Source organism: Oryctolagus cuniculus, chromosome 4 (genome assembly GCF_051225735.1).
Source record: "Oryctolagus cuniculus isolate XC-2025 breed Fujian yellow rabbit chromosome 4, ASM5122573v1, whole genome shotgun sequence".
Classification (NCBI taxonomy): domain Eukaryota; kingdom Metazoa; phylum Chordata; class Mammalia; order Lagomorpha; family Leporidae; genus Oryctolagus; species Oryctolagus cuniculus.
In genome coordinates this window covers 92216506-92241754 of record NC_142870.1, presented here as the reverse complement: position 1 = coordinate 92241754, position 25249 = coordinate 92216506, and the positions used below count along the sequence as shown (strand labels likewise).

Genomic DNA, 25249 nt, shown 5'->3' with positions numbered 1-25249 from the left:
ATATGTTGTGAATTAGAAACCAGTGAAACTGCTCTTGCTGGAACTAGGTAGTAAGAAGACTAAATAGATTTGGAGTGAGGGCCTGGAAAGGGAATCTCCTTGAGTAAGTGCATGAGCCGGAGGGCCCTATCTTGGTGATTTCTGCTTCGGAGTAATGTGAAGTGTAGGAGCCCAGTAGGGGGAGGTCCCGGGTCCTATTCCATTCCTCCTCTACCTCTTAGTTAGTCCCCTGTAAAACAGAAATTGAAACCAACTGAGCCCTAGATTTCTTGTTAAGTGACACACTAGTATTCTAACAAGTCATCATAGCAGTTGTTTAAAGAAACCAAGTAGAAGATAGCAATAGTTTCCATCACAGATTGCTGCAGGTAGCAATAAACTTGAACTTGTTTGTGGCTTATTCCATGTCATCAAAAATCAATTGACAGAGAGCCGGCGCCGTGGCTCAATAGGCTAATCCTCCACCTTGCGGCGCCGGCACACCGGGTTCGAGTCCCGGTTGGGGCGCCGGATTCTGTCCCGGTTGCCCCTCTTCCAGGCCAGCTCTCTGCTATGGCCAGGGAGTGCAGTGGAGGATGGCCCAGGTGCTTGGGCCCTGCACCCCATGGGAGACCAGGAAAAGCACCTGGCTCCTGGCTCCTGCCAGGATCAGCGCGGTGCGCCGGCTGCAGCGGCGGCCATTGGAGGGTGAACCAACGGCAAAAAGGAAGACCTTTCTCTCTCTGTCTCTCTCTCTCACTGTCCACTCTGCCTGTCAAAAAAAAAAAAAAATCAATTGACAGAATAGTTTGCCTTACATGTTAACAGTTCCAGCAATATTCTTCATGAAACTTGCCACCCCCAACCCCTCCCTCTTGAGTTCTGTATTGGCTGAAGTAAGATACTTTCAAATGAAACCAACCAAAGGCCATTTGGATTCAGGAAAGACATTCTGATAGCCTGTGATAAAAATCCTCCTCCTTGGATAATTTATGGGTTTAAGGACCTTTTCTTGATGACAGATAAACAGTCACCAACAGCAGAGCCTCAGTATTTCAGAGAATAGGGAAGCATGCCCCAGCTGAGACCCATGGGAAAATCTGAGTCATGTATACACTTTTAGGAGCAGAGAAAAGAAGTCCAGTAGCAGAGAGCCCTGGGAATTCAGCCCCAGAATAGAGTCTTGGAATATCAGAGCTTGGAGGGACCCCAAGAGCTCTTTCTATCTCCCTCCTTCAAGAGGAAATTGAGATCCAGAGAGGGGAGTGACTTGCCCAAGGGTAGAGAGATAACATAAGCATTTTCTGATATCAATTTTACTTTTGGAACTATTCTGAGACTGGGGAAAGGAATCAGCAAACCAGAGAGTACATGCCAGAAGACACAGACACTTGGCTAAACAATTTTCCTGGCTCAAGGGCCTCTTGAAACCTTATCTTGGGTGCATGGATTGTCTCTCAGAGAGGATGTGGCCCAGTGACAGCTCTAGCCATAACCTAAACAGAGGGCTGACTGGTCCTGCTTAACATTTGCCTCCCCTGCTGTGGATTATAAAGTTCTACAAAGACCATTCACTTTGGAGTGTAGGCAAGGAGTGAGCCCTGACTTCTGTTGGCACTGACCCATCTTTGGGACCATCATATCAACCTGATAGAGGAAATTTATCAAGTGAAGGCACAAAATTTATAATAAAGATCCATGTGGCTAAGGATTGTAGACTCTTTATTTTTCCATTTCTTATTGTGGGCAACAATGTCGTTACAGACTATTGTTATTTAGGGCACCAACATGTGGTTGCATGTATTCAATTCATTTTCTTTTAACTCAATTCAACAAATATTTATGTACCAAGTTCTGTCTGGACTATGGTGTGGAGGATGCCAAAAGTTACTTATTTGTTGCATGAGCTTAATAAGCAAGTTCCCTGCCTCTGGGAATGTGACATTTAGTAAAAGAATACGATAAGTATGTGTATGTGTTGGGCATTGTCATAGTATGGTAATGCAATGAGAGATGGACATCCCCAGGGATTGAAAGGGGAAAAAAATTGCATCCAGCTGAGGAAAAACAGAAACATCTAGGAAGGGGAGAAGGGTTTTGGAGCTGAGAACTGAAAGGTGAGTAGGATTTAAGCAGCTAGAAACAGTGGGTGGAGGGAGGGGGAACAGTAGTGAGAGCATCCAGGCAGAGGGCCTAGGGAGGGCCTGGGATATTCAGAGTCTTAACCCTGTTTCAACCCCAGACCCCCAACCAGCCACCTAGGGTAGAAAAGGGGCTGTGTTGTGGACACAGAACTGGGAAAGCAGATCTAATGAAGAGAGGCCAGAGTCTTCATTTTCCTTGGGTTACTGCTGAGCTCCACGTCCGGCACAAATCTAGGCAAAAATAAGGCAGGGCTACAAGAAATTGGCCAAATTTTTGTGGGAGGACAGCAAAGACTGCTGTTCACATGTCTGCAAAAGTCTCATGACACCAGTTTACCAAAAGCATTGGCAGATACCCATTGGCTTCTTAAAACAATGTATGGAGAAAATAGTCATGGAGTGATTGCTCTCATTCTACAGAGAAGGGCACTGAAGCCCAGATCATTTCAACCAACTGGGCCAGGTGAGTGGTGAATCCTCTAGTGGAGAATGAATCTAGGGAATGGTGAACTCAGGCCCACTATTGCAACATCCGGATTCCCTAATCAGTGCTCAAGACATTGGGCAAACAAGGGTGTCCTACAGTCTGAATGCCTCAGTGTTCCCAAGCTATATCCTGGAAAATTTCTGAAATCTATGCTATACCCTTAAAGAGCATTTCAGATTTAATATAGGCAGACAATCATGGAGTGTGATCATCAGCTTTATTGTCAGTTAGTTAATCTTTGAAACCTATTCCCTGGAATCTTCCCTGTATAGTTCCAGGTTAGAGTTGGCCAAGAAACACACAAGGTAATGGTGAGCACCCCTGAAGGTTGTTTTGTGATAAGATACAAAAATGGACTGATGTAGAAGTGCTTCATAGGTTCTGATTTGTCCTCATACTCCTCTACTCTGCACTCAGATTTCTTTCCCACTGGTGGCTCTGATGAAGAGCAGAGGTCCATGCTGACACCCAGATGCTTACCCATGGACTCTCCGAGGTGGTAGCTGCTTGCAGCCAACAGCTTCTTAGAGACCTCTTCCCTGTCCTACTTGGCAGGGAAGTCCATCCTAAGATGGACTTACCCTGTTGAATTCCCATGCATACGCCAACATTTCCAGGGCTCTAGGAAATGCTGGTGACCCCCTCTGTGGCCTTTGAACTCCCCAGCCCCAACTCTTATTCACTCAGCTCCTGCCAATGCCCAGACATGCTCATCATTTCATCCTATTCTGCTTTCCTGACTGAGCTCTGACTGACACATTTCTGGGTACCAGAAGTGGGATAGTGCAGTAGCAAAAAAAGAGAACAGGTGACCTCAGTGTGGGGATTGGCCAGTAGGTGGTGAGGCAACTGTTACAGGAGTCCTGAAAGCAAAAAGACCACTGAATGACGTGAGGGTAAAAAACATTAGCACGACTTGTTTATGCAACTTGGAAAGGAGAAAAATGTGTGTGTAACGAACTTGTGAATTTGGCTAAGGAGCTGTTAGGTAGCATGAGAGAAGGGGCTGCGCGCACTTCTCACTGTGTGTGGCCAGGCACTGCAGAAGAAAGTGAGGCTTCCTGAAGTATGCAAACAGAGCTTACAGAAAACATAGAAGGCCCAGGACTATTTGGGCTGAAAAAGAATCTCCCTACTAGCAAATGACTTTAAAGGGGAAAATAGCTTTAGGATAAATATGAAGTAAAAAAATGTGGCTGTAAGAAAAGATTGTGGGGGCCAGCGAGGTGGTGTAGTGGGTAAAGCAGCCACCTGCAGTGCCGGCATCTTCTTAGGTGCCGGTTGGAATCCTGGCAGCTCCATTTCCTATCCAGCTCTCTGCTATGGCCTGGGAAAGCAATAGAAGATGGCTCAAGTCCTTGGGCCCCTGCACTGAGTGGGAGACCCAGAAGAAGCTCCTGGTTCCTGGCTTCGGATTGGTGCAGCTCTGGCCATTGCGACCATCTAGGGAGTGAACCAGCAGATGGAAGACCTCTCTCTTTTTCTCTTTGCCTCTGTCTCTCTCTAACTCTGCCTTTCAAATAAATAAATAAATAAATAAATCTATCTTTTTTTTTTGACAGGCAGAGTGGACAGTGAGAGAGAGAGAGACAGAGAAGAAAGGTCTTCCTTTGCCGTTGGTTCCAAAGGCAGGAGCCAGGTGCTTCTCCTGGTCTCCCATGGGGTACAGGGCCCAAGCACTTGGGCCATCCTCCACTGCACTCCCGGGCCACAGCAGAGAGCTGGCCTGGAAGAGGGGCAACCGGGACAGAATCCAGTGCCCTGGCCGGGACTAGAACCCAGTGTGCTGGCGCTGCAAGGCGGAGGATTAGCCTATTGAGCCATGGCGCCAGCCTAAATCTTTTGAAAAAAAGGAAAGCTTTGTGAACATCTAGAACATTTAAGGCTGTGCCAAGTATTCCCTATCAGCCAGACAAAAGGCATCCGAGAATCTTAAGGGCGTTGTTCCACAGCACCTTGATAGGCCTTTCAAAGCAGAGCTGCCTACTTAGAAAAGAACCGTGCTTTATATTTGTTAGTGGAGTGGACTATATCTTGAATACAGGAGATTCAAAAAAGATTTTAAGGCAGTATCAGCCTGAACTAAAAATAACTTAGACAAATTGAAGAGGCCTCTAGATCCTAGATTTCTATGTGCAGAAAGCAGGTTAAGGGGCCAATGTTGTGGCACAGTGGGTTAAGCCACCACTTGTGACACTGGCATCCCATTTCAGAGTGCTAGTTCAAGTTCAGGCTGCTCTGCTTCTGATCCAGCTCCCTGCTAAAGCGCCTGGGTAGGCAGTAGATGATGACTCAAGTGCTTAGGCCCCTGCCACCCATAAGGGAGACCTGGATGGAGTTCCTGGCTCCTGGCTGTGGCCTGACCTCAACCTGGCTGTTGTAGCATTTGGAGAGTGAACCAGAAGGTGGTAAATCTCTTTCTCCCACTATGTCTCTCTGTCTCTCCCCATCTCTCTGTTGCTCCCCATTTCAAATAAATAAATAAATCTTTAAGAAAGAAAGCAAGCAAACAAGCAGGCTGAAAGGACCCCTCAGCTGCAAACATGGGCCATTTCTTATAGAAATGGAAGAGTGAGTCAGAAGGTAAAACTAAGAACCCAGATGCAGAGCCACAGGCAGCATCAAGAGTCACAGAGAGCAATGGACTGGAGCAATGCCCGGGAAGCAAAACTGGGCCTGCAGAGGAAGACTCTTGGCATCTGGAGTAGCCAACCTGTGCCTGGCTGGATTTCAAGGTTACCATGGAGCTTCAATTGCTATATGCCTCCATTCTTCCCCCATTTCATTGGCAGCTCTAAGGTGCTGATTTGCTTGTTCTTATCATTAACATAAGGAGATATTGTGTGTGTGTTGTGTGTGTGTGAAAAGAAAATCACTTTCTAAGGGAGTTCAGAGATCTTTGGAACAAAAGGGGCTGCACCTGTAGACACTACACCCTTGGTGTCTCCACCTCTAGACCTAGCTCATATCATGACTCATGACGTTGTGGACTTTAGGTCTGATTAGCTAATGGGATGAACCTTCCAGAAGAGGGAATATCAATGTATTTTCCATGAGAGAATTATATGTATTATTTTATCCAGAAGGTAGACTGTGGTATATTGTTTGCAAAAGATATCAACAATAATCCCTTCCATGCCTAGACACAGACCCTGTTGCAATGATGCTGTGGCTCATGGTTGTCTCAGTGACCCACCCACTTTGACTGAAGCCCAATGATGTGTTAGAAGTGACATGCTGCTTCCTAACCTAGCCTTGAGTGGCCTTGGAGTTCTGCTCAAAGAATCTGTGCTTGGCCAAACTTTAGTTAAGCTTCTAAAACCTCACCTAGGCCTGTCTGTGCACTTGTAGAGGGCAGTTTCAGCAAAGAAGCCAGATCAATCAGTTTAGCAAGAACCACCCACCCCTGACATTGCTCTAAAAATCCGACTAGAGTCCTCACCCTCCGCTGTCTCCCACATGATGTCTGACTACCCCGATCTGACTTTGGTAAGAATCCTATTAGGGTTGTTAATCCCGAATCTCCTTCTACCAAGATGGGCCATCCACTGACCTCCTGATCTTTCACTCTAAATCCCCACCTGCTCAATCCTGTATTTGAAATCAACCCCAATTTTACTCCCCCACTGCAAAATCCCATGCCTATTGAAATGGTCTTAAAGTCTACCTTGCTGCGTGGCTTCTCCGTATCCTTGAATAACTGTTTCCTTAATGCTCTCTCACACATAGAATATGGCCCTGGGGCCACCAGATGAAAGAAGACTTGTGAGTGTGAGGGCTCTGGGGAATCAACAGCCACATAAAGCAGAGAGGAGCCTCCATCTGAGATCTCCAGAGTAACGAGCTGGCGATCCCTGCCAGCCACCACCGCGGGTGAGAACCTGGAGCTTCTGTCAAGCCTCTACGACTGCAGCTGCACGCATGACCCAAAGTAAGTGCAGCCAGAGGACCATCCCTCTGAGCCCAGCCCAAATTCCTGACCACCGCATCAGGAGAGCACACAATGGCTGTTTCAGTTACTAAGTTTCGAGTGGCTTATTACACAGTGATAGATAATTTGTATGGGGAATAGGGAAGTGACTTGGGGCAACTAGTAAGACTGACATCTTTAAACTAAAATTCGGAGGATAACAATTCAGGTTCTGGGGGCCCTTGAAAATCACCTAATCTCACCTATAATCTTCTGTAAAAATTACTTATTTGAAAGGTAGAGTGACAGTGGGGTGGGAGGGGGGAGGTGGAGACATAGAGAGACTGGGAGACATCTTCATCTACTGGGTTTTTTTTGTTTTTGTTTTTGTTTTTTTTTCCAAATGGCCACAATGGCTGGGAAAAGGCCAGCTGAAGCCAGGAGCCAGGAACTCCATCTGAGTCCTCCATGTGGGTAACAGGGCTCCAAGCACTTGAGCCATCATCCTCTGCTTTCCCAGGCACATTAGCAGGGAGCTGGATGGGAAGGGGAGCAGCCAGAATTCACAATGGCACTCTGATATGGGAAGCTGGTGTCACAAGCCGTGTCCCAACCCACTGCCTTGCAGTAATGGTTGCAATAAACTATAATCTTTTTACCATAACTTTACCAAAAAAAGCATGCCACACTTTTGCTATCAGCTGCAGAGACAAGAAACTCAACACCTTCTAAGCTAGATCTGAATATTTTGGATTATATTCTTTACTTGGAAAGTTACCCCTGGTCTTATAGCTATAGATATAATCTAGGGGAAATATTCCAAATGTGGAAAACCTTATGAACAAAGATGCTCACAGAAGTCATGTATAATAATAGAAAATTAGAGGGGCTAGCAGTCAAGCTGCCATTTGCATTGCTGGCATCCTATGTCAGAGTGTGTGTTTGAGTCCTGGCTGCTCCACTTCTAATCCACCTTCCTGTTAATGCACCTGGGAAGTCAGAGGATGATGTCCCCAGGGACTGGGCTCCTGCCACCCATGTACAAGACCCAGATGGTGTTACTGGCTCTTGGCTATGGCCTGGTCCAGACTCCTCTAATGCAACCGTTTGGGGGAATGAATCAGCAGATGGATGCTCTCTCTCTATCTCCATCCCTCTTTCTCTCTCTGATGCTCTGCCTTTCAAATAAACAAACTGAAAGGAAAAAAGGAAGAATAAGAAAAAGTTCGAAACACTGTAGGAGTGAGCATTTGGTTGTATTCCCCCAAAACCTTTGCTCAAATCCTAACCTCTGGTATGAATGTGATAATACATGGAAAGAAATTTTGGCAGCTGTATTCAAGATGGCCCTGTATTGGATGCAAGAGGACTCTAATCCATTGACTGGTGTCCTTCTATAACGAAGAAAAGTTGAATGCAAATGTATACACAGAGGGCAGACGGACGTGTGAAGACAGAGGCAGAGACTGGGGTGACACTGCCTGAGCCAAGGAATGCCAAGATTCTGCCTGCAACCTTCAGAAGCTAGATGAGGCTTCTCCCCTCGAGTCTTCAGAGGGGCCATGATTCTGCCAACACCCTGATTTCAAACTTCTAGCCCGGCCGGCGCCTCTGCTCACTTGGCTAATCCTCCGCCTGTGGCACTGGCACACTGGGTTCTAGTCCTGGTTAGGGCACAGGATTCTGTCCAGGTTGCTCCTCTTTCAGTCCAGCTCTCTGCTGTGGACTGGAAAGGCAGTGGAGGATGGCCCAAGTACTTGGGCCCTGCACCCGCATAGGAGACCAGGCTTCGGATCGGTGCAGCGCGCCAGCCGTAGTGGCCATTTGGGGGGTGAACCAATGGAAGGAATACCTTTCTCTCTGTCTCTCTCTCTCTCTGCTCTCCCTCTCTGTCTAACTCTGTCTGTCCAAATAAATAAATAAATAAATAAAACAACTTCTAGCCCGGAACTGTGTGCCAACAAATTCCTATTGTTTTAAGCCACCTAATTGGTAGTAATTTTCTGTAGTAGCCCTAGGAAGCTAATGTCCTCTGCATACAGGTTTTCTTGTATGTAAAATCATGAAAGTGATAGCATTGACATCATTTCCGCAAGACTCTAGTGACTATGACATAAGTTAATATATGTAAAAGACTTAGAAAGGTGCGTGGAATATAGTGAGAACTCAGTGAAGAAAACAGGATGCTGAAGTCCAGGCAACCAAGACGGCAACTTTCTGGGCTCCCAGCTGGATGAGACGTAGAGAAATTCACGTATCTGAAGCAGTGTCACAGGTGGAAACTGTCCCTGGGTACCCTCTGTTGTCTAGACCTCACTCCTTCATTTCTAATCTCCCAGATGCCATTAGCAGAGGCTTCCTTTTTTATAAGGAGCCCAGATGTTGGGCAGATAAAGCTGGAGGGAACTTGCAGAGCCCTCTCAGTCCAAGCTCCTCATCTGACAAATGCTTTGTTAGGCCTGTTTGATGCTTTGGACTTCACAATGTTCCCCAACAATCCTGGGGTGCAGGGGTGATGGGAAAGATATCAAGCTTACTTTATAACCCAAGAACAAAGTGATGTACAAAGGGGTCTCTAAAGATTTCCAGCCACAAGAGTACCAAGTTCAGGAATCTCTCTGTTTACTTGCCTGTACTTCAAAGGATCTTTCTAGGTGTGTCAGTGTAGACCAGTGATTCAGCGGCAGCCCCATACGCCTGCCTGCATTTGAGTGCACTGTGCCTCTGAGTGTAACCTCACTGCAAGCCCATTACCTCCACTGGCTGGGCCAGAGGTCAATGGCCCAGTTTCACTACTTTCTCAGGGGTCTCAGATTCCAGTTTAAGATCATGGGCAGAACCATGTTAAAGGTATTAGACAACAAACAAGAATCTGGGCCTAGGACAGAAGAAGTCACCTGAAGTGTGTGTGTCTGTGTGTGTGTGCTTGTGCATGTGTGTGTGTGTGTGTATGTGAGTGTGCTGTGTTTCAGAAGCCTTGGAAAGCCAGCATAGCAACACAGGGCTAAGAGTCCATGGGCCTTGGTTGACAAGTGCTGAAGGCCAGTGCTCTAGACTGGGTTAGGCCATAATAATAAGATTAACAATCCTTCTACCCATGTAAATCTTCCTTCTGTCCCTAATTTATTTTCACCTAACTGCAGTTGGGTAAGGAGGCAGATTTCATAATTCTGAGTCCAGAGAGGTGATGTGACTTGCCAAAGGCCTCGTGGCTTAAGATGAGCAGACCCAAGACAATACGCAGATGCCCTGGCTTCCAGATTTGCTCAATAACTGGAATCCGGCAGCTCTAGAAGAAAGGTCAGAGCTGGGTAGGGCATCTGAGGACCTCCTGTCCTTTCCTCTGGAGAAGCTAAGACTTGTTCAGAGTCACAAGGCCAGTCAACGGCAGAGACAGGGCTGAGGCGCCAGGTGTACTTCCCTGCCCAGGACAACGGTCATTAATCAGAGTAAAGCCCACCCAGCGTCGCTGGGTGCATCCCTGAGAAGGAATTGTGTGCATGCAAATGTGAGGAACCATAGAGCAGAGGGGGCCTGAGAGAGCTGGCAGTTCCTAAGTATGCAAGAATCCCACTGCTTCCAGGAGGGGCTGCCCATTCTCAGGGCGGGTACTGAACAGAAAAGGGGCAACCAGAGCAGGGGCAGAAGAAAGAGCTGGCAGTGGAAGCAGGCGTCCTGCAGGTGGGAAATGGGCAGTGCCCACCGTCTCAGCAGGAGTGGGCGGGAGGCGTCTGGGAACTGTGGCAGGGGAGGAGTCTGGGAGCACAGATGCCGCCTTTGGCGGGTGAACGGCTTCCTCTCCTCCACCTCACCCACTCTGGGACTTTGGAGCTAGCTCATTCATATGCAAATCCCTTCGGCAACTGGAAGCCAGGCCTCCGACAGTTCATCGCAGGAGCACTGGGAAACAAAGGGTGGCTGTGTTCTGCGGCAGGTTGCCTGGCTTTAGGTATGTCACTGTCAGGACCATGGTGACTGGGCCAGGGTGAGGGACGGAGCAGCCGCCTCCAGCCCCTGTCCAGGGCTGCATTTACAGGCACGTCTACTGCTGTCCAGGACCCTGCCCTACCCCAGCCCCAATTCACATCCTCAAATCTTTGCCCAGAAATCTTTCCGGAGTGCTGGGCTAGGAACCGAGCGATCGAGCGATCGGGATCTACTCGCAGGTCCTGTGTCGCTCTAACCTCCTCAGCGGCAGCATGCTGGAGTCTGCAGCTCACACCAGCTTACAGGCGCCAATCGTTAGCTTTTCAGAGATTTCGCTACCCTGTTGTTAGACACAGCATCACTAAAAGTGAAGTTTCATAACCTTACAATGAAATAAATTATATTAGAAATAAGCCAATTATGTGAAAACTCATCACTTTCTAATGCCTTTAGCATTTTCTATTCTCTGCACTCCTAGGTTGTTAGCGTCCATTGTCACTGAGCGGTGACACTGCAGGCTCTTCCCCCTCGCTGCCACCCACCCGCCAAGTCTGGTCCTTAATCATTTACAGGCACCTATACCACACTCTGCAGGCCTCAGGTTTCCCACAGGCACAACTCATGCTGCCCTGCAGGCGTCATGTGGTCAAAGGAGACGTGGGTATGAAAGCAGCTTGTAAGATCTGCTGTTGCTGTGGCCTGGCACTGTGGCATAGCGGGTAAAGCCGCTGCCTGTAATACTTACATCCAAACCGGCACCGGTTCAAGTCTTGGCTGCTCCACTTCCGGTCCAGCTCCCTGCTAACGTGCCTGAGAAAGCAGTGGATGGTGGCCCAAATATCTGGGCCCCTGCTGGGGACCCAGATGAAGCTCCTGGCCCCGGCTCCTGGCTTTGGTCCAGTCTAGTGCTGGCTTTTGCAGCCATCTGGGGAGTGAACCAGCAGGCTCTCTCTGCCTCTCCCTCTCTCTGTAATTCTGACTTTCAAAATAAATAAATACTTAAAAAGAAATCTGCTGTTACCTGGAAGCCTTTAGTCACAGCCTTATTTCCCAGTTTCCCTCGTGCTCCGCACCTGGACCCGTGGGCTTCCTCCCCCATTCCCGTTCCTGTCCTTCCTCCTTCCTTGTTGTTCTTCACGTGTACACTCCACACTTTCCCACCTGGCAGCCTCTGCACTGCCCGTTCCTCGTGGCTGCAATGCCTTTCCCCAGGGAAAAGCAGCGGCTCACTTCCTCATCTTCAAGTCTTTATGCAGATGCCGCCTTCTCAATGAGGTCTGCTCTAAAGGGGGACATTTAAATCATGACCTGGACCTGAACTCTTGCAGCTGCCCTTGACCCTGTTCTCTTGTGTTTCTTTGCCTACCAGCTTCCTACTGCAGCCAGTCTCATCCTTGGTGGCCTCTGATGTCCTTTGACCCCCTGCAGGTTGTTCTATAGCAGGACTCCCTACAGGATGGACATGCGGTCTCTGTTTGGTGTTGTCTGCCCCACCCCCCTGCAGTGTAAGCACCAGGCTGGCAGGGATTTCTGTCTGCTCTGATGATTGCTGTCTTCCAAGCAGGCGCTTGAAGATGATAAGAATATGCTCGCCCAAACATTGCCCCGTGGCAGAGGCAGGCAGGTCATGCTCACCTTGCCCTCACTCGATGTAGGCCACACCAGAGAGACCCTCCCCAGACTCAGAGGAAAGGACACCCTTATCTCTGCAGAGGCTGGGATACAGAGCGGATTCTGAACAAACAGGCTGGCTAAGCTGTCCCCAGTTTGTTACCATGACGTCATAGCCTTGTGTCCTCCCATCAATCATCTCTCTCCAGTACTGTTCTCTCTTCATCAACCTAAGTGTGAAATATGCACAGCTTTCCATTTCTTTGAGTCTTCACTTAGGCCACGCAAACCTTACACGACATAGATTTATGTCGCTCTGTCTTTTGTTGTAAGTGTCTCAGCCATGATCCTAGCTAGCCACAGGGAAGGATGATTTCTTTAAACAAGGGCTATTTGTAGGATAAATGAATACTCTGTCTGCTTCCTACTTTTCCTTCTACAAGCCCCCCAGAGAAAACTCAAGCTCTACTTTTCTATGAAACTGCTTCCTATGTTCGCAGATGCTCAGAGATGTGCACCCCGCCCCGTACCTGCCCCTGTCACAAGCCCCCCTCACACTCACCCCCACACCCCCACATCCTCTGCCCCAGCACCAGGAGCGTCCTTTGGCTCCCTATCACCCCGAGCCTGAACTGTTTGCAGTTCTGCATAAAAGGAGCTATTGTCACACTTTCCTGAGGCTTATTTGCACTTCCTGTTTCTTCAGTTAGGATTGGTGTTTGGAACCTGGTGTCTCAGGAGGGAAGAATCTCTCACTGGGGACTGCGGAATTGACATTCATGAGAAACAGTTATCACTTTCTCATTTCCTCCTGGGACCAAGGCCTCCTGTCCCTTCTCAGAGAATTAGCAGAGCTGCTGCAGGAGCTGGGGTCAGCGCAGCCTGCGGGCAGAGGGCATGTTCTAAGTAAACACTGAGTGCTGCATGGAAGTTAGAGCTCTGGGATTGGAGGATTTCTCTCTCAATTACACAGCAAGATGCAGCCCGACCCAGCTGGGTCTGGGGCAGGGATAGACTCGGAGTCGCAGGCCATCAGAACTGGGAGAGTTGGCAGAGAGCAGCAAGTCCAGTTCCCTTGCTGGGAGGATGTAAAAGCGAGACCCTGACGGGAGCAGTGACTGGCCCAAGGTCTCAGCAGGATCCGTGGCTGATTTCTAGACCAGAGCCCTTCCCTTTAAGCTCACTGCCAGGAGAGGTGGGCCTGTTCCTGCTCTGCCCAAGCACTGTACTCGCTACTGGAGAATACACAGACACAGGCCCTGAACTCATGGGGCTGACAGTCTAGTGGGAATGACCTTGAGCTCACCATTAGAACTTGTGCACCACAAGCAGATAAACTGAGCACTTTCCCATCCTTTGTAGCTCAGATCCCATTTCCTGTTATTTTTGTAAGATATTTTCCCCTCAAAGCTGGATAAAGAAGAAAGTTCTTTAATATGGTCTAGACAACCTCAAGGTCCTTTATTTTACTAAATGACCATGACTGACAGGCTAAGTGATGCTTTAGGAATAATGCCTGCCCAGGAAGCTTATCAGGGCTCCTTTCAGGATGTAACTGGTCTGAGAAGGACCCCATGAAGGATAGAGCCATGACTTGGGACTAAGGAGACCAGGATCGGAACCTGGCATTTCTGTAGTGATTCGGGCAAATCCATTTGTGCCTCAGTTCCCTTTTCTGTAAGTTGGGTATAATAATCTCTGCTCTTCCTATCCTATAAGAATCAAATGTACTCATAGGTTAGAAACTGGTATAAAATTTATGTTGCTGCAAGAAACAAACATAGGAGAAATTAAAAAAAAAAAAAACTCCTTCATTCTAACATTCCTTTCAAAGCCCTTTCCTACCTATTGTCTGAAAAAACTGTGTGATGGAGCATGGTTGTGGAAAGCTGGGTAGAGGTAAAACCAGAGGTGAGAAAGCTGACATTCGCTGGGAATATGGTGGTGGCTGGCAGGCACTTGATTGGCCACACCATTGTCATCCTTGCTGCTGTCATCATATTTATTGAACTAATTACGTATGTGTTGGATTCAGGTCATTAAAGCATTCTCCTCATTTGGCATCCATAATAAACCCAAGAAATAGCAATTACTGTTATGCCCCTTTTACAGATGGAGAAAGAGAATCATACCAAGTTCAAGCAGCTGCTCTAGAAAGAGCTAGGGACAAGACCTGACCCCTGGTCTGACTGGCCCTAAATCCTGACTCCAAACTGCTCAGCGCAACTATATTGTGCTATACTGATTCCACTTAACAGCCATCATTTCATTTAGGTCCGTCTACAGACCATGATGAAGATACTATATCCATTATGAGCAGGACAAAACCAGTGCTTAGGTGGTCAGAAGTCAGAAAGCATGGCTGCGGTGCCTCATTCAGGAGTGGCAGAGATGGGACTTTAGCCTTATGGTATTTTAAGTCCTGTCTCAAAATCTAGATCAGCATTTTAACTGTTTTCCAGACTCCGTGCACCTCAACTCAGTCTACGTCTTTCTGACCTTGATCTTCATCTTCCTGCTTTCCATCTCCAGGACATTAGCTACCATGCTGTCATAAACTTGGCCTAGGACCTCTGCTTCCTCCCTCTCCTTTTTGCAAGCACGGCCGTCTCCATTATCCCCACCTGGGCTTCACAGCTCTCCTAGAAGCCTGTGGGCTCCCTGGGAACATGTACTACATTCAACACAGCCGTGGGCAATCTATGCAATACAACCACCTATGCAACCTTGTTCAGTGATGCCAGGTTCTTTTGCCTTTACCTGTGCTCAACCACCCTTTCCTTCCTCAAGAATACCCCTGACTGTGTTACCTCCCCATACTCCGTATCCCCATGTCACTGCATAGCTTCTAACTGGAGATTTTAGGCTGAACTGCCAAAAGATGCCAGGTGGGGTTGGTGCTGTGGCAGAGCAGGTAAGGCCATCACTTGTGATGCTGGCATCCCATACGGGCACCAGTTCAAGTCCTTGTTGATCCTCTTGTGATCCAGCTTCCTGCTGATGTGCCTGAGAAAGCAGCAGAAGGTGGTGCAAGTGCTTGGGCCCCTATACCCACGTGAGAAACCCAGAGGAAGCTCCTGGCTCCTGGTTTCAGTCTGGTTCAGCCTTGGTTGTTGTGGCCATTTGGGGAGTGAACCAACATATGGAAGATGTGGCTAAGGGATGAAGGTGGTGCAGTAGAGTACTGTTGGTAAGCCTGCATTCTGTGTTGAAGTGCCTGCTCCAAGTTGCAATTTCTCTACTTCTGACCCAGCTTCCTGCTAATGTGCACCTTGGGAAGCAGCAGGTGATGATTCAAGCATTGGGGTTCCCTGTCACTCACACAGGAGACCCCTAAGAAGTTCTCGGCTCCCGTCTGTGGCCTAACCTGGCCTTGGCTGCTGTAGACATTTGGGGAGTGAATCAGCTAATGGAAGATCTCTCTGTGGTCTCTCTCTCTGTCTCTCTCTCATTTTCTCTGTTTCTACCTTTCAAATAAAATGAGAGTAGATAAAAGGAAATAATGTCAATAAATAAAAGATACCAGATGGGATGCAAAGCAGAGTGAAATAAGCTGCTTTGTATTCTATAGATAAAAACATGATTTGCACATTAAACACACAGGGATATTCTTGACTCTGCAAAGAAATGCTTTCACTGATTCCTCCAGAAATACGTGTCTTTCCCAGGTCCTTTCAGCTTTACTATTTTTGGTGGAGACACTAAAGCGAATGTTTCACTTTCTTTACTGTAAGAGAAGCAATAGTGAAAACAAGATGTGAGAAAGAATTAGCCTAGAGGGAACCACAGGAGTGGTGGGGACCCCGTGTCCAGGACCCCCTCCACCTGTTTGAGCTGATTGCTGGCACACAGAAAGCTGCAAGAGTCACCAGATTTTCTGAAAGAATTTGGAAATGTAGACTTTTGTGTGAGGTCAGAAACTCTATGTTGATGAGAATTCATATTTGCTTTTATTAAAAACGCAGATTGAGACAATAGTATTTTCTTGGCTGGCTAAGAAAACGCATCTGCAGAATTAGTTCAACCTTTTGAGCACTTGTTTGTGACATTGGGTACACATGCTTAAACCCAAATTTACCAAGGATTTTCTCTGTCTGCCCTCAGATGGCCTTCCTAGGCTTTTCTCTTGCATCTCCCTGAAATGTGCCAACCCTGTCTAGTCTCTGTTCTGCATTATCCTGGCCTGCCTTACCTCCATGCCTTTAGGGAGCTGGGCTGGGACATCTGCTTAGGGAACTGCACTGTGGAATTCCTGTTTACCCTTCAAAAGACCTGTCTCCTACCTCAACTATTTCCACAGGCTTTCCTGATTACCCAGGAACGACCACTCCCACACTCAGCTCTCTGTCTCACACCCTTTGTGTTAGTTTGTCCTGCTTGTTCATTAGATAGCTGTCTCATTACATACTGTGAACCTGCGAATTCCTCCAGGCTGGAAACCATCTAATTCACCTTTGAGGGCCTGTTCCTTGGAGGCGGCCGCCTTATCACAGACTTTCAACAGAATTCTTAGACTTCATCTCATAGAAAATGAGCAGCTGCTGGAAGATTTTCAGCACGACACAATCAAAGCAATGTTCCAAGAGAATATTTGGGTATACGTAAGTGGGTGGACTAAGGGAGAAGGATTGGTATCACGTAGACATCGAGGAGGCCATGGCAATGGACTGGATGAGAGGAACAAGAAGCCAAACTAAGGAAAAGAGTGGAGGAAACGTTGAATAATAAGCCAAAGATACAGGGTTCGCAGGAGGACAGTGGCATTGTGTTATCCCAATATCCAACAGACACCGATTGGCCTTTTATGCACATGAGAAAAAGAACAAAAACAGCAGCAGGCCAATCTTTTCAAATGAGCAGATGCCATGAAATGAACTTGAAAATGAGGTGTGTTCATGCTCCATTATTTTGGTGGTTCTGGTTTCTAAGTAACTCTACCTCTTTCAGTAACTATATCTCTTTTCTAAGTACTAGTTGCTCACTCCATCTGGTGCTCAACCAAAAGTACTGAAATTTGCTGCATTTCTGGAAGCCAAAAGGCTCTTCTGGACATACTAAAACACAGTACTCTATTATATTTAAGGAATTTTCAAGAGCAGGTTTGACTGTAGGCAACATTTGCCTTATCTTACAACTTAAAAATCTATGCGTTCTTAAGATGAGATTCCACTGTTGGTTATTTAAATAGAGAAGAGACTGTGAGCCTTGAGATAAATTCTGCTTCCAGCATGACCTTGAATTCTTTCTTCTTGGGACTTCAGAGATGATTATGGAGGTAGACTGTGATTGCTAAGGTTTTAGATATGTAGATATTCAGAGTTAAGTTAGCCAGAGACACCATCTGGTTCAACTCTCTGCATTTGACAAAGCGAGAGTCCCTTCTAGAAAGAGTCACGTGCCCAAGGTTAGTTAGGATAGTACGGCCACCGGCACCTAGGTCTCCCACCTCCCTGGCCAGCACCTGTGTTCTGCCTCTAGCCTGTGCCATTCACCAGCCGTGGTTGGGATTCTTCAATCGTGCCCTGCAGGAATCCACAATGGCAGCCATATTACAAGAAAGCAGATGCTGCTGTGCACATCTGCCGTGTGCACATCCCTCAAGAACCAAGGGCTGTGGGAAATCAGGCTAGAGAGGAATTTTCATAAATGAGCATCCGGCCCACGGGCTTGGAGTCCTGCTGTTCTTCAGATTACTGATGTGCACTGTCAGCAGTTCCATCACGGCCACCCTGATGGGCTGGGTGGGAAGGGCGGTTTGTGGGCATGGGCTGGGCTGGAAACGGTTCTCATGGGCTGGAAAGTCCTTTACACTCACTCCTTAACCTGCCAAGGGAATTGAGTCATGGAGTAAAAACCTTTCAAAACAGAGGACATTCTCACTTCCAAGGAAAATCCGTGATATTGCAATCTGCTTGGCAAAGAACAGAGGTGGTCTGGCAGGTGTACAAGTTCCGCTCCAACAATTTGCCACTGCAGTGACCCACTCAGCAGAGGGTGGGCTGGGATCATGTGCTTTTGGCCCCAGAGCTTGGAGAGGTAGGTATTATAACCATGGCCTCACCATTTTCTGAGAGTATCCTGACTATGATAATGACGATTTGGCGGGGTCATCAGAAAAATTCTGGGAGGGAGAATTGGGATTAGGATATTCTGGAACTTAAGGTGCCTTAGGGATCCTCTCATCCAGTCTCTCAATGAACAGATGAAGACACAGACTGTTGGAGAGGAGTGCTGACGGATTTGGCAGTCACATGGCACACTCGTGCTTTGATTCAGATCGAAAGTGAAGAGCTCGCCTCTCATTCTTAGCCAGAAACAGCACATGTTCCTGGGCCAGGGGCTGGGGTGGCAGTTAGAAAAAGTGAACAGGGCTTCAACCATGCGCATGAAGCTTCTGGGAATGGGACTTCAGAGGCAGTGGAGTCTAGCGCTGCCCCTGCACTCCAACCTCCAGTCTCCGCTCTGTCGAGGGGGAACTTGGGCAGAGCGGCAACCTTCAAGCTGTTCTGCCTCCAGGTGCTTCAGCGTGATCACATCAGATGGGCAGGAGCGTGACCGTTAGCCTGCACAGCTCCACTCCTGTTGATTTTCCGTATGGAGCCTACTTCAAGGTGATTAGAGGGAAATGTTCCCGAGGGAGGAAATATTCTAAAAGCAATAAAAACAACAACAATCGGGGGCGAGATGAGTTTCTGGAGGGCGCTGTACCCTGCCATCCTGTGAGATCTTGACCATCGGAGGGAAGCACTGCCGGGCATGTGTGGACGAGGGCATAGGGCCCCGATCCAGGTGAATGCGGGTTGTTGGCTGATGAGGGTGCAGCGTGTGCCCCGGCTGCTGGGACCCCTGCAGGGAGTCAGGAGTCCAATGCCAGGACTGCCTTCTGGAAGCATGCACATGTGCATCTGTGGCTCCTTCCCCACCATGCTCACTCCTTGCAACTTGGAGCACCGTGTTTGATTTGGAGCTGTAAGGATTGCAAGCCATCAAGCCTAGGTAGCCAGTCCCTGAGCAGATTGCTTCTTTGTCATTGCCAGAGGTTGTGTTTTCTAGGCTATGTCTCTCTGACATAGCCAGATCTTTTGTTTCACAATAGTCTCATCATTCCTACCAAAGGGCACCCCCTCCTGCCATGGTCTGGGACACCGGAAACATCTGGAGATAGTTTTTTGGTTGTCAAGACTGGAGGGGAGCGGCTGCTGGGGTTTAATGAGTAGAAGCAAGAGATGCTACTAAAAGTCCTACAATGCTCAAGACAACTTTTCTCACACAGGAATCCAGTTTCAAAATATAGAAGAGGATGAGACTGAGACACCCTGACGTGGAGCACCATGGGATACTTCATGCAAAACCAACATATTCAGTAGCAACACCCTACATAGAAAACGTGCTGAAGGCATGCGGATCCGGCTGAAAAGCCCATGAGAGTATTTCAGGCATGGAAAGCCAAGACACTCTGGGGAAAAAAAAAAAAAAAAACTAAATGAAAGATCTCTGCGAGTGAGATCCCAGTGGAAAGAACGGGTCATCAAAGAAGGAGGTACCTTTCTCTGAAGGGAGGAGAGAACTTCCACTTTGACTATGACCTTGTCTAAATATGATCAGAGTCGGTGAACTCAGGGGGCTTCCATAGCCTTGGCAGCCCATGACAAGAGCCTAGGGTGATTACTGATGCCATAAACAAGAGTGTCAATTTGTTAAGTCAACAACAGGAGTCACTGTGCACGTACTCCTCATGTAGGATCTTTGTCCTTAGTGTGCTGTACATTGAGATTTAATGCTATAACTAGTACTCAAACAGTATTTTTCACTTTATGTTTCTGTGTGGAGCAAACTGTTGAAATCTTTACTTAATGTATGCTGAACTGATCTTCTGTATATAAAGAGAATCGAAAATGAATCTTGATGTGAATGGAAGGGGAGAGGGAGTGGGAAAGGGGAGGGTTGCGGGTGGGAGGGACGTTATGGGGAGGAAGCCATTGTAATCCATAAACTGTACTTTGGAAATTTATATTCATTAAATAAAAGTTAAAAAAAATCTAAAAAAAAATTTAACTGAAAAAAAAAGCAACAACAAAAAAACGTGCTGAAACATAGGAGCGGCTCCAGTTCCTCTGACCAGGCTTCTTTCCCCTTTGTAAATCCCTGCAGTATCTGAGGCTCAGGGGAGCACAACTGGTCAGTCCTTTGGTGGCCAAAAGAGCCTGGAGTCAAAGTCACAAGACTTGAGTTTGCAACCTTGACCTACCACCTACCAGCTGCAGAGCCTTGGGTGAGTTGCTTGACCTTCCTGAGTTTGTTTCTTTACCTATGAAATAGACTAGAAGTTCCTGTCTCCTAGGATTGTTTTAGAGTTTGAATGACACTAGAAAGCACCTTGAAAACTCACAACTTTGCTGGTGATCAAGTACTGTGGTTAATACAAGGTTAACTCCTATTGAACAACTGGATAAGAAAAAAATCTGACCACAACAATACTAAAAATACACAAAGCCAACTCCAGAGTTGTTGGAAGAGAATCCTTCTGGGAAGTCAGAGAGAGCTTAGAAAGTAGGTCCTTAGCTGTCCACATCTTTTTGAACTAGAGGCAACTTTAATAAACTTGATCTTTCTGAAACTCTCTGATCTCAGCCCCACCTTAAACCAAAAACAACTTCCCGCTCATGGCAATTTTTGTGGGTTCTTTCTAAATTCTAGGGCATGTTGTTTTTATGTTGTACTCCTCCGCTGCTCCTCCCTGTGTGTTTCTGTATCCTCTTCTCACAGTGAACCCCCCGCTCCCTGCCTTTGCGGATGACATACAAAGCCCTTAGCATGGCAATCAAGGCCTTTCAGAAAGAACCATGGTCTAACCCACCTTTTCGCCTGCACCTCTGACTGTGTGCTTCTGCAAAGCCTACATTTTCCAAACATTTGGTTATCATTTCTGGAATTGAGCAATGCTTTCTAATAGCTCAACTTTGGACATAATTATGACTTTGTTTCTGATTACTGCTTACTCTGAAGACTCTGTGCTTTTCTGACCCAGACTGTGGAGCAGAAGGCAATGGAAACATTAAAGACTTGAGAACAGAAAGAAGCCAAGGATGCTGTGGTCGACTGAGTCACACCCTACCTGCCTCAGTTTCCCTGGGGTCCTTTCTCATTCTAGCATTCAGCTTCCACTTTAGCGCTTCACCCCGACCTTCCTTCATCACATCGAGACCTTCTAGATGCCACCCTAGGAGGGTATAAGGACAGTGTCTCGTCTGTGCTTCCTAACTCCCAGTGGAACTCTGGGCCCAGGTGAGAAACACTGATGGAGGGGTGTCTTACCTTCACATAGTCATATTCACAAAGATAGGAGGATTCCAAGTTGAAGTGCATGAAGTAAAGCTTGATACGAAAGCCTTCCGGGACAGTGATATTCCAAGTCACCTCCGAGTCACTCGGATAGGAGTCTGGATAGCCGGGTGACTGGATCTGGCCAAACATATCATTTAGCTCCACAGTGTGAGCCGAGGCCTTCAACAGGGAGAAGCACAGAGCATGACAGAGAAGGAGCCACCTGGAAGACATGAATGGACATGTACTTACCTTCATGGACCAAGGTCCTCAGCGTTTAACTAACCAGCAGCCGGCAGACGGAGTCCTGTGCCTTCCTCTGCTTTGGTCCAGCCGGAGTGGTTTTCCCCCTTTGGACCTTGCTTACCCAGGCTGAAACATGGGAAGATGGGATCTAGATGGCTTCTGAGGTTTCTTCCAGTTTTGCTCTTTGGGAGAATTGACAATCTTATGAGTACTGAGCTTGTCCACAAAGCTCCATAGCTGGGACTCAGACACACATCATTTTACTGTTGACAACATAACTTACAAAAGTAGGCATGAATTGGTATTTTTTTTCAGTTTTGCTTCCATTAAGAATCATATATTCTGGCCAGCGCTGCGGCTCACTAGGCTAATCCTCCACCTTGCGGCACTGGCACACCAGGTTCTAGTCCCCGTCGGGGCGCCAGATTCTGTCCGGGTTGCCCCTCTTCCAGGCCAGCTCTCTGCTGTGGCCCGGGGAAGGCAGTGGAGGATGGCCCAAGTGCTTGGGCCCTGCACCCCATGGGAGACCAGGATAAGTACCTGGCTCCTGCCATTGGATCAGCGCGCTGTGCCTGCCGCAGCGCGCTGGCCGCGGCGGCCATTGGAGGGCGAACCAACGGCAAAGGAAGACCTTTCTGTCTCTCTCTCTCTCACTGTCCAATCTGCCTGTCAAAAAAAAAAATAAAATAAAAATAAAAAAAGAATCATACATTCCTTATTCATTTTTCTAAAAGGTATTAATAACTTACTTTTTCTACTGTTGGTATGAGAAATATTCAGTAACAGAATCCTTAGGAGTTTAAACAGATTTAATGAAATATTTCACCACAAAAATCAAATGATGCAAAATTTTGAATAAAGATAGGATGGACAAAATAATTTTTCTTCCTCTTGGTAAGTATTCTAATGAATGATCCAAACCATAAAATGTATGAGGGTACTTCAAAAATTTCAGGGAAATTGTGTATTGTGGGGGAAAAATACTATTCATGGATTTCAATTCTTTTTTGCATTAAGATAAGCTTACCTTTTTATTCCACTTTTCCATGAGACTTTGAAAGTGCCCTCATATTTCTGTGGTAATCAGAGATAAAGGGCCATTAAAAGAGCTACAAAAAGGGGCAAGGAAATGGAACTTATAGAACACAACAAGAGCGGCTGATGCAATAATGAGGCAAACTGACCAAGGCCGAGCAAAGCCCTAGGGGTCAGTGTGCACGCCGGGCACCTGATCTAGTAGATCAGTCCTCATCAGCACCCAGGGACCTTGAACTCAAACATCCCGTATTTGGCTCACCAACTTCCTTCCTAATTAGTTCCTGCTCTCATTTTGCTTTTCTTTGAGTGGTATCCCATTACCCAGTTTCCTAAGCCTGAATTTCCCCTTTCCTGTTGTACCACGTGTATGGTCAACACGCCCTATTTCTTTTGCTTGCTGTTTTCTGGAAACCCATCTCTCCACTCCAGTCTGTTACCTGCTTTAAACCCTGTGATCCAAACTAGTGCTGAAGCTTCCCGACCAACCTTCCTGCCCTCTCCTTTATATCATTCAGCAACTTTCTGCCAAAGTTGTTTTCCTAAAACACAGCTGTGATGGTACTGCTCTGCAGTGCCTGCAGGTGCAGCGTCTGTTCCCAGCGTAGCTGCTGAGGCCCTCTTGGACGTGGTGCTGAGATGCCTGCTCAGCCTCATATCCACAGCCACCGCGTGTGCCTTCTGTCATCCTGGAAGCCCGCCGTACCCTTCCACGCCTCGGCCACGTGGCAGGTGCCACACGGGTTGTGGGTGTCGTGTTTGTCCGCCACCACTCAACTCAAAATCTCCTGGGCTATTGCACTTTCCTCGGTCCATCCAGATTCCATGGCTCCCGAATATGGTTCTGTGGGGGCAGCCACCACACTCCCGATACAGCCTTTGAAGCTAAGTGTACTTGGGTTCAAATATCAATTTTTCTGCTTACTGGCTGTGAAAACTCAAGAGACTAGTCTCTCTGAGCCCCAGTTTCCTTATATATTCAATGAGTGTTATAAACTCTAATTTCCGGGGCTTATCTGAATATTAGAGGTACTGTATGGAGACGACCTAGGATATAGTCTGGTGTATAACTGATTATGAATGAATGAATGTGCAGCCAGAGTCTTAGACTGCTTAAAAAGTCAATGCTGGGAAATTATACCAGCATCTCTGGATTAGCAGCTGTCTATTTGCTGATCAGGAAGTTGTCTCAACCCAACATCTCTCCACTCCCACATACTCAGGTGCGAGGATGTGTCTATACACACACATGCATTTTTGAATGTGCACACACAGCAAGACAGCCGCATACATAGATTCAATTATCTAGCTGTCTCATGGAACATGCAAGTTAAGTAGCTAAGTACAAAAAAAGTGCTAACAGTCATGGTCTGTGAAATGGAAATATCAATGTTTTTAGTACAAGATCCTTCTAGACCAATAAGAACATTTTATATACATAAAATGATTGTTTTTTGATTAAAAAAACGAAGTCATTAAAATGTTTCTGAGGCTCCTTCCATTAGTAACATGTGTGATGCTGTTAAGAAAGTGAAATATTTTAATGCAACAACCGGTGTCAATGTTTTAAAAACCCAGCCTGGAGAGAAGGCCTCAGAGGCAGAGAAAAGGTAGGGCCTACGTCCAACTTATCCAGTGAATTACTAGGAAAGCAGAGGCCAGGAAGCCTGAGCTGCGGGTCCCAGGCCTCCCATTTTCCAGTGTTAATGGGTCTGGGAGTTCAGGTTCAGTCACGCCAAGAAGGGGAGAGCAGACTCGCTTTATTTATCCCCGCCTTAGGGAAGGCATGGCAGGTTTTTGGTTCCTCATCCTTGAAGTGGTCATAGGAATGACTTCCCACAGGGCTGCTATCCGAGGGTGGGTTGGAAAGTACTTTGTTAAGTGTCCAGCCCCAGGCAGACTTTAGCTATGATTACCCCATCACGCTGCTTCCCGAAAAGCAGCCTTGGCTCCCTACGCGGACTTCTCTTCAACAGCGACACCCAGATTATGCAAGGCTGAAAGGGCAACTTTCTCCGTGCCGGCCTTTTCCAGACCACAAAGAGCAGACTCCGAGCCCCAGAAGGCCAGTGCTGTCCAGGCTGGCCGCTGAGCCCCATCGAGCCCGGAGGCTCAGTGCCATGTGCGGCAGGCAACCGGTCAGCGGGGGAGGAAGCCTTGTGAAGCTTTTTGTTCCCCTCTGTTTGCATCTCAAAACAGTTTCACACATATGAAGCAAATATCTCCTTGCATGTAATGGGATTGAGCATATGCTTGCTTGCTTGCTTGCTTGAGGGGCTGTGAATCAAAGAATCTAAGTGGCAGCTTTCATTCCTCATCACACTCTCTGTTCTTGGCTTCTTCTACACCAGGCGCCGGCTGTACAATTTCTGACACCTGTTATCTATCCTCCAGCTATTCAAAAAAAAAGTTTAGCTACATGTGTTGGAAATGTCAAAAGTAATATATAGAGCTCGGATTTCATAGGCTGTACTGTGGGAACAGGCTATCGGGGCTGCGTGAAGATGCCTGCCGGCATCTATGACTGTAGGCTGAGTGACAGTTTCTGTCTGCTCCATTCAGTTTCCTCATTCCAACCTCACAACA

At 47.3% G+C, this 25249-nt stretch overlaps 1 protein-coding gene across 4 annotated transcripts in view; it reads right to left on the bottom strand.

Annotated features, from left to right (window-relative positions):
* The window catches only part of MASP1 (MBL associated serine protease 1), a 73726-nt gene that overhangs the window by 45938 nt on the left and 2539 nt on the right, over window positions 1-25249 (bottom strand). For 3 of the 4 annotated variants that reach the window (XM_008266639.5, XM_070073181.2, XM_008266637.5), the window contains exon 2: window positions 21374-21605. In XM_008266639.5, coding sequence (XP_008264861.2) covers window positions 21374-21605 — 232 coding nt within the window. Of the gene's footprint in view, window positions 1-21373; window positions 21617-25249 lie in introns of those variants that run through there. The other variant, XM_008266638.5, reaches the window with a different exon arrangement.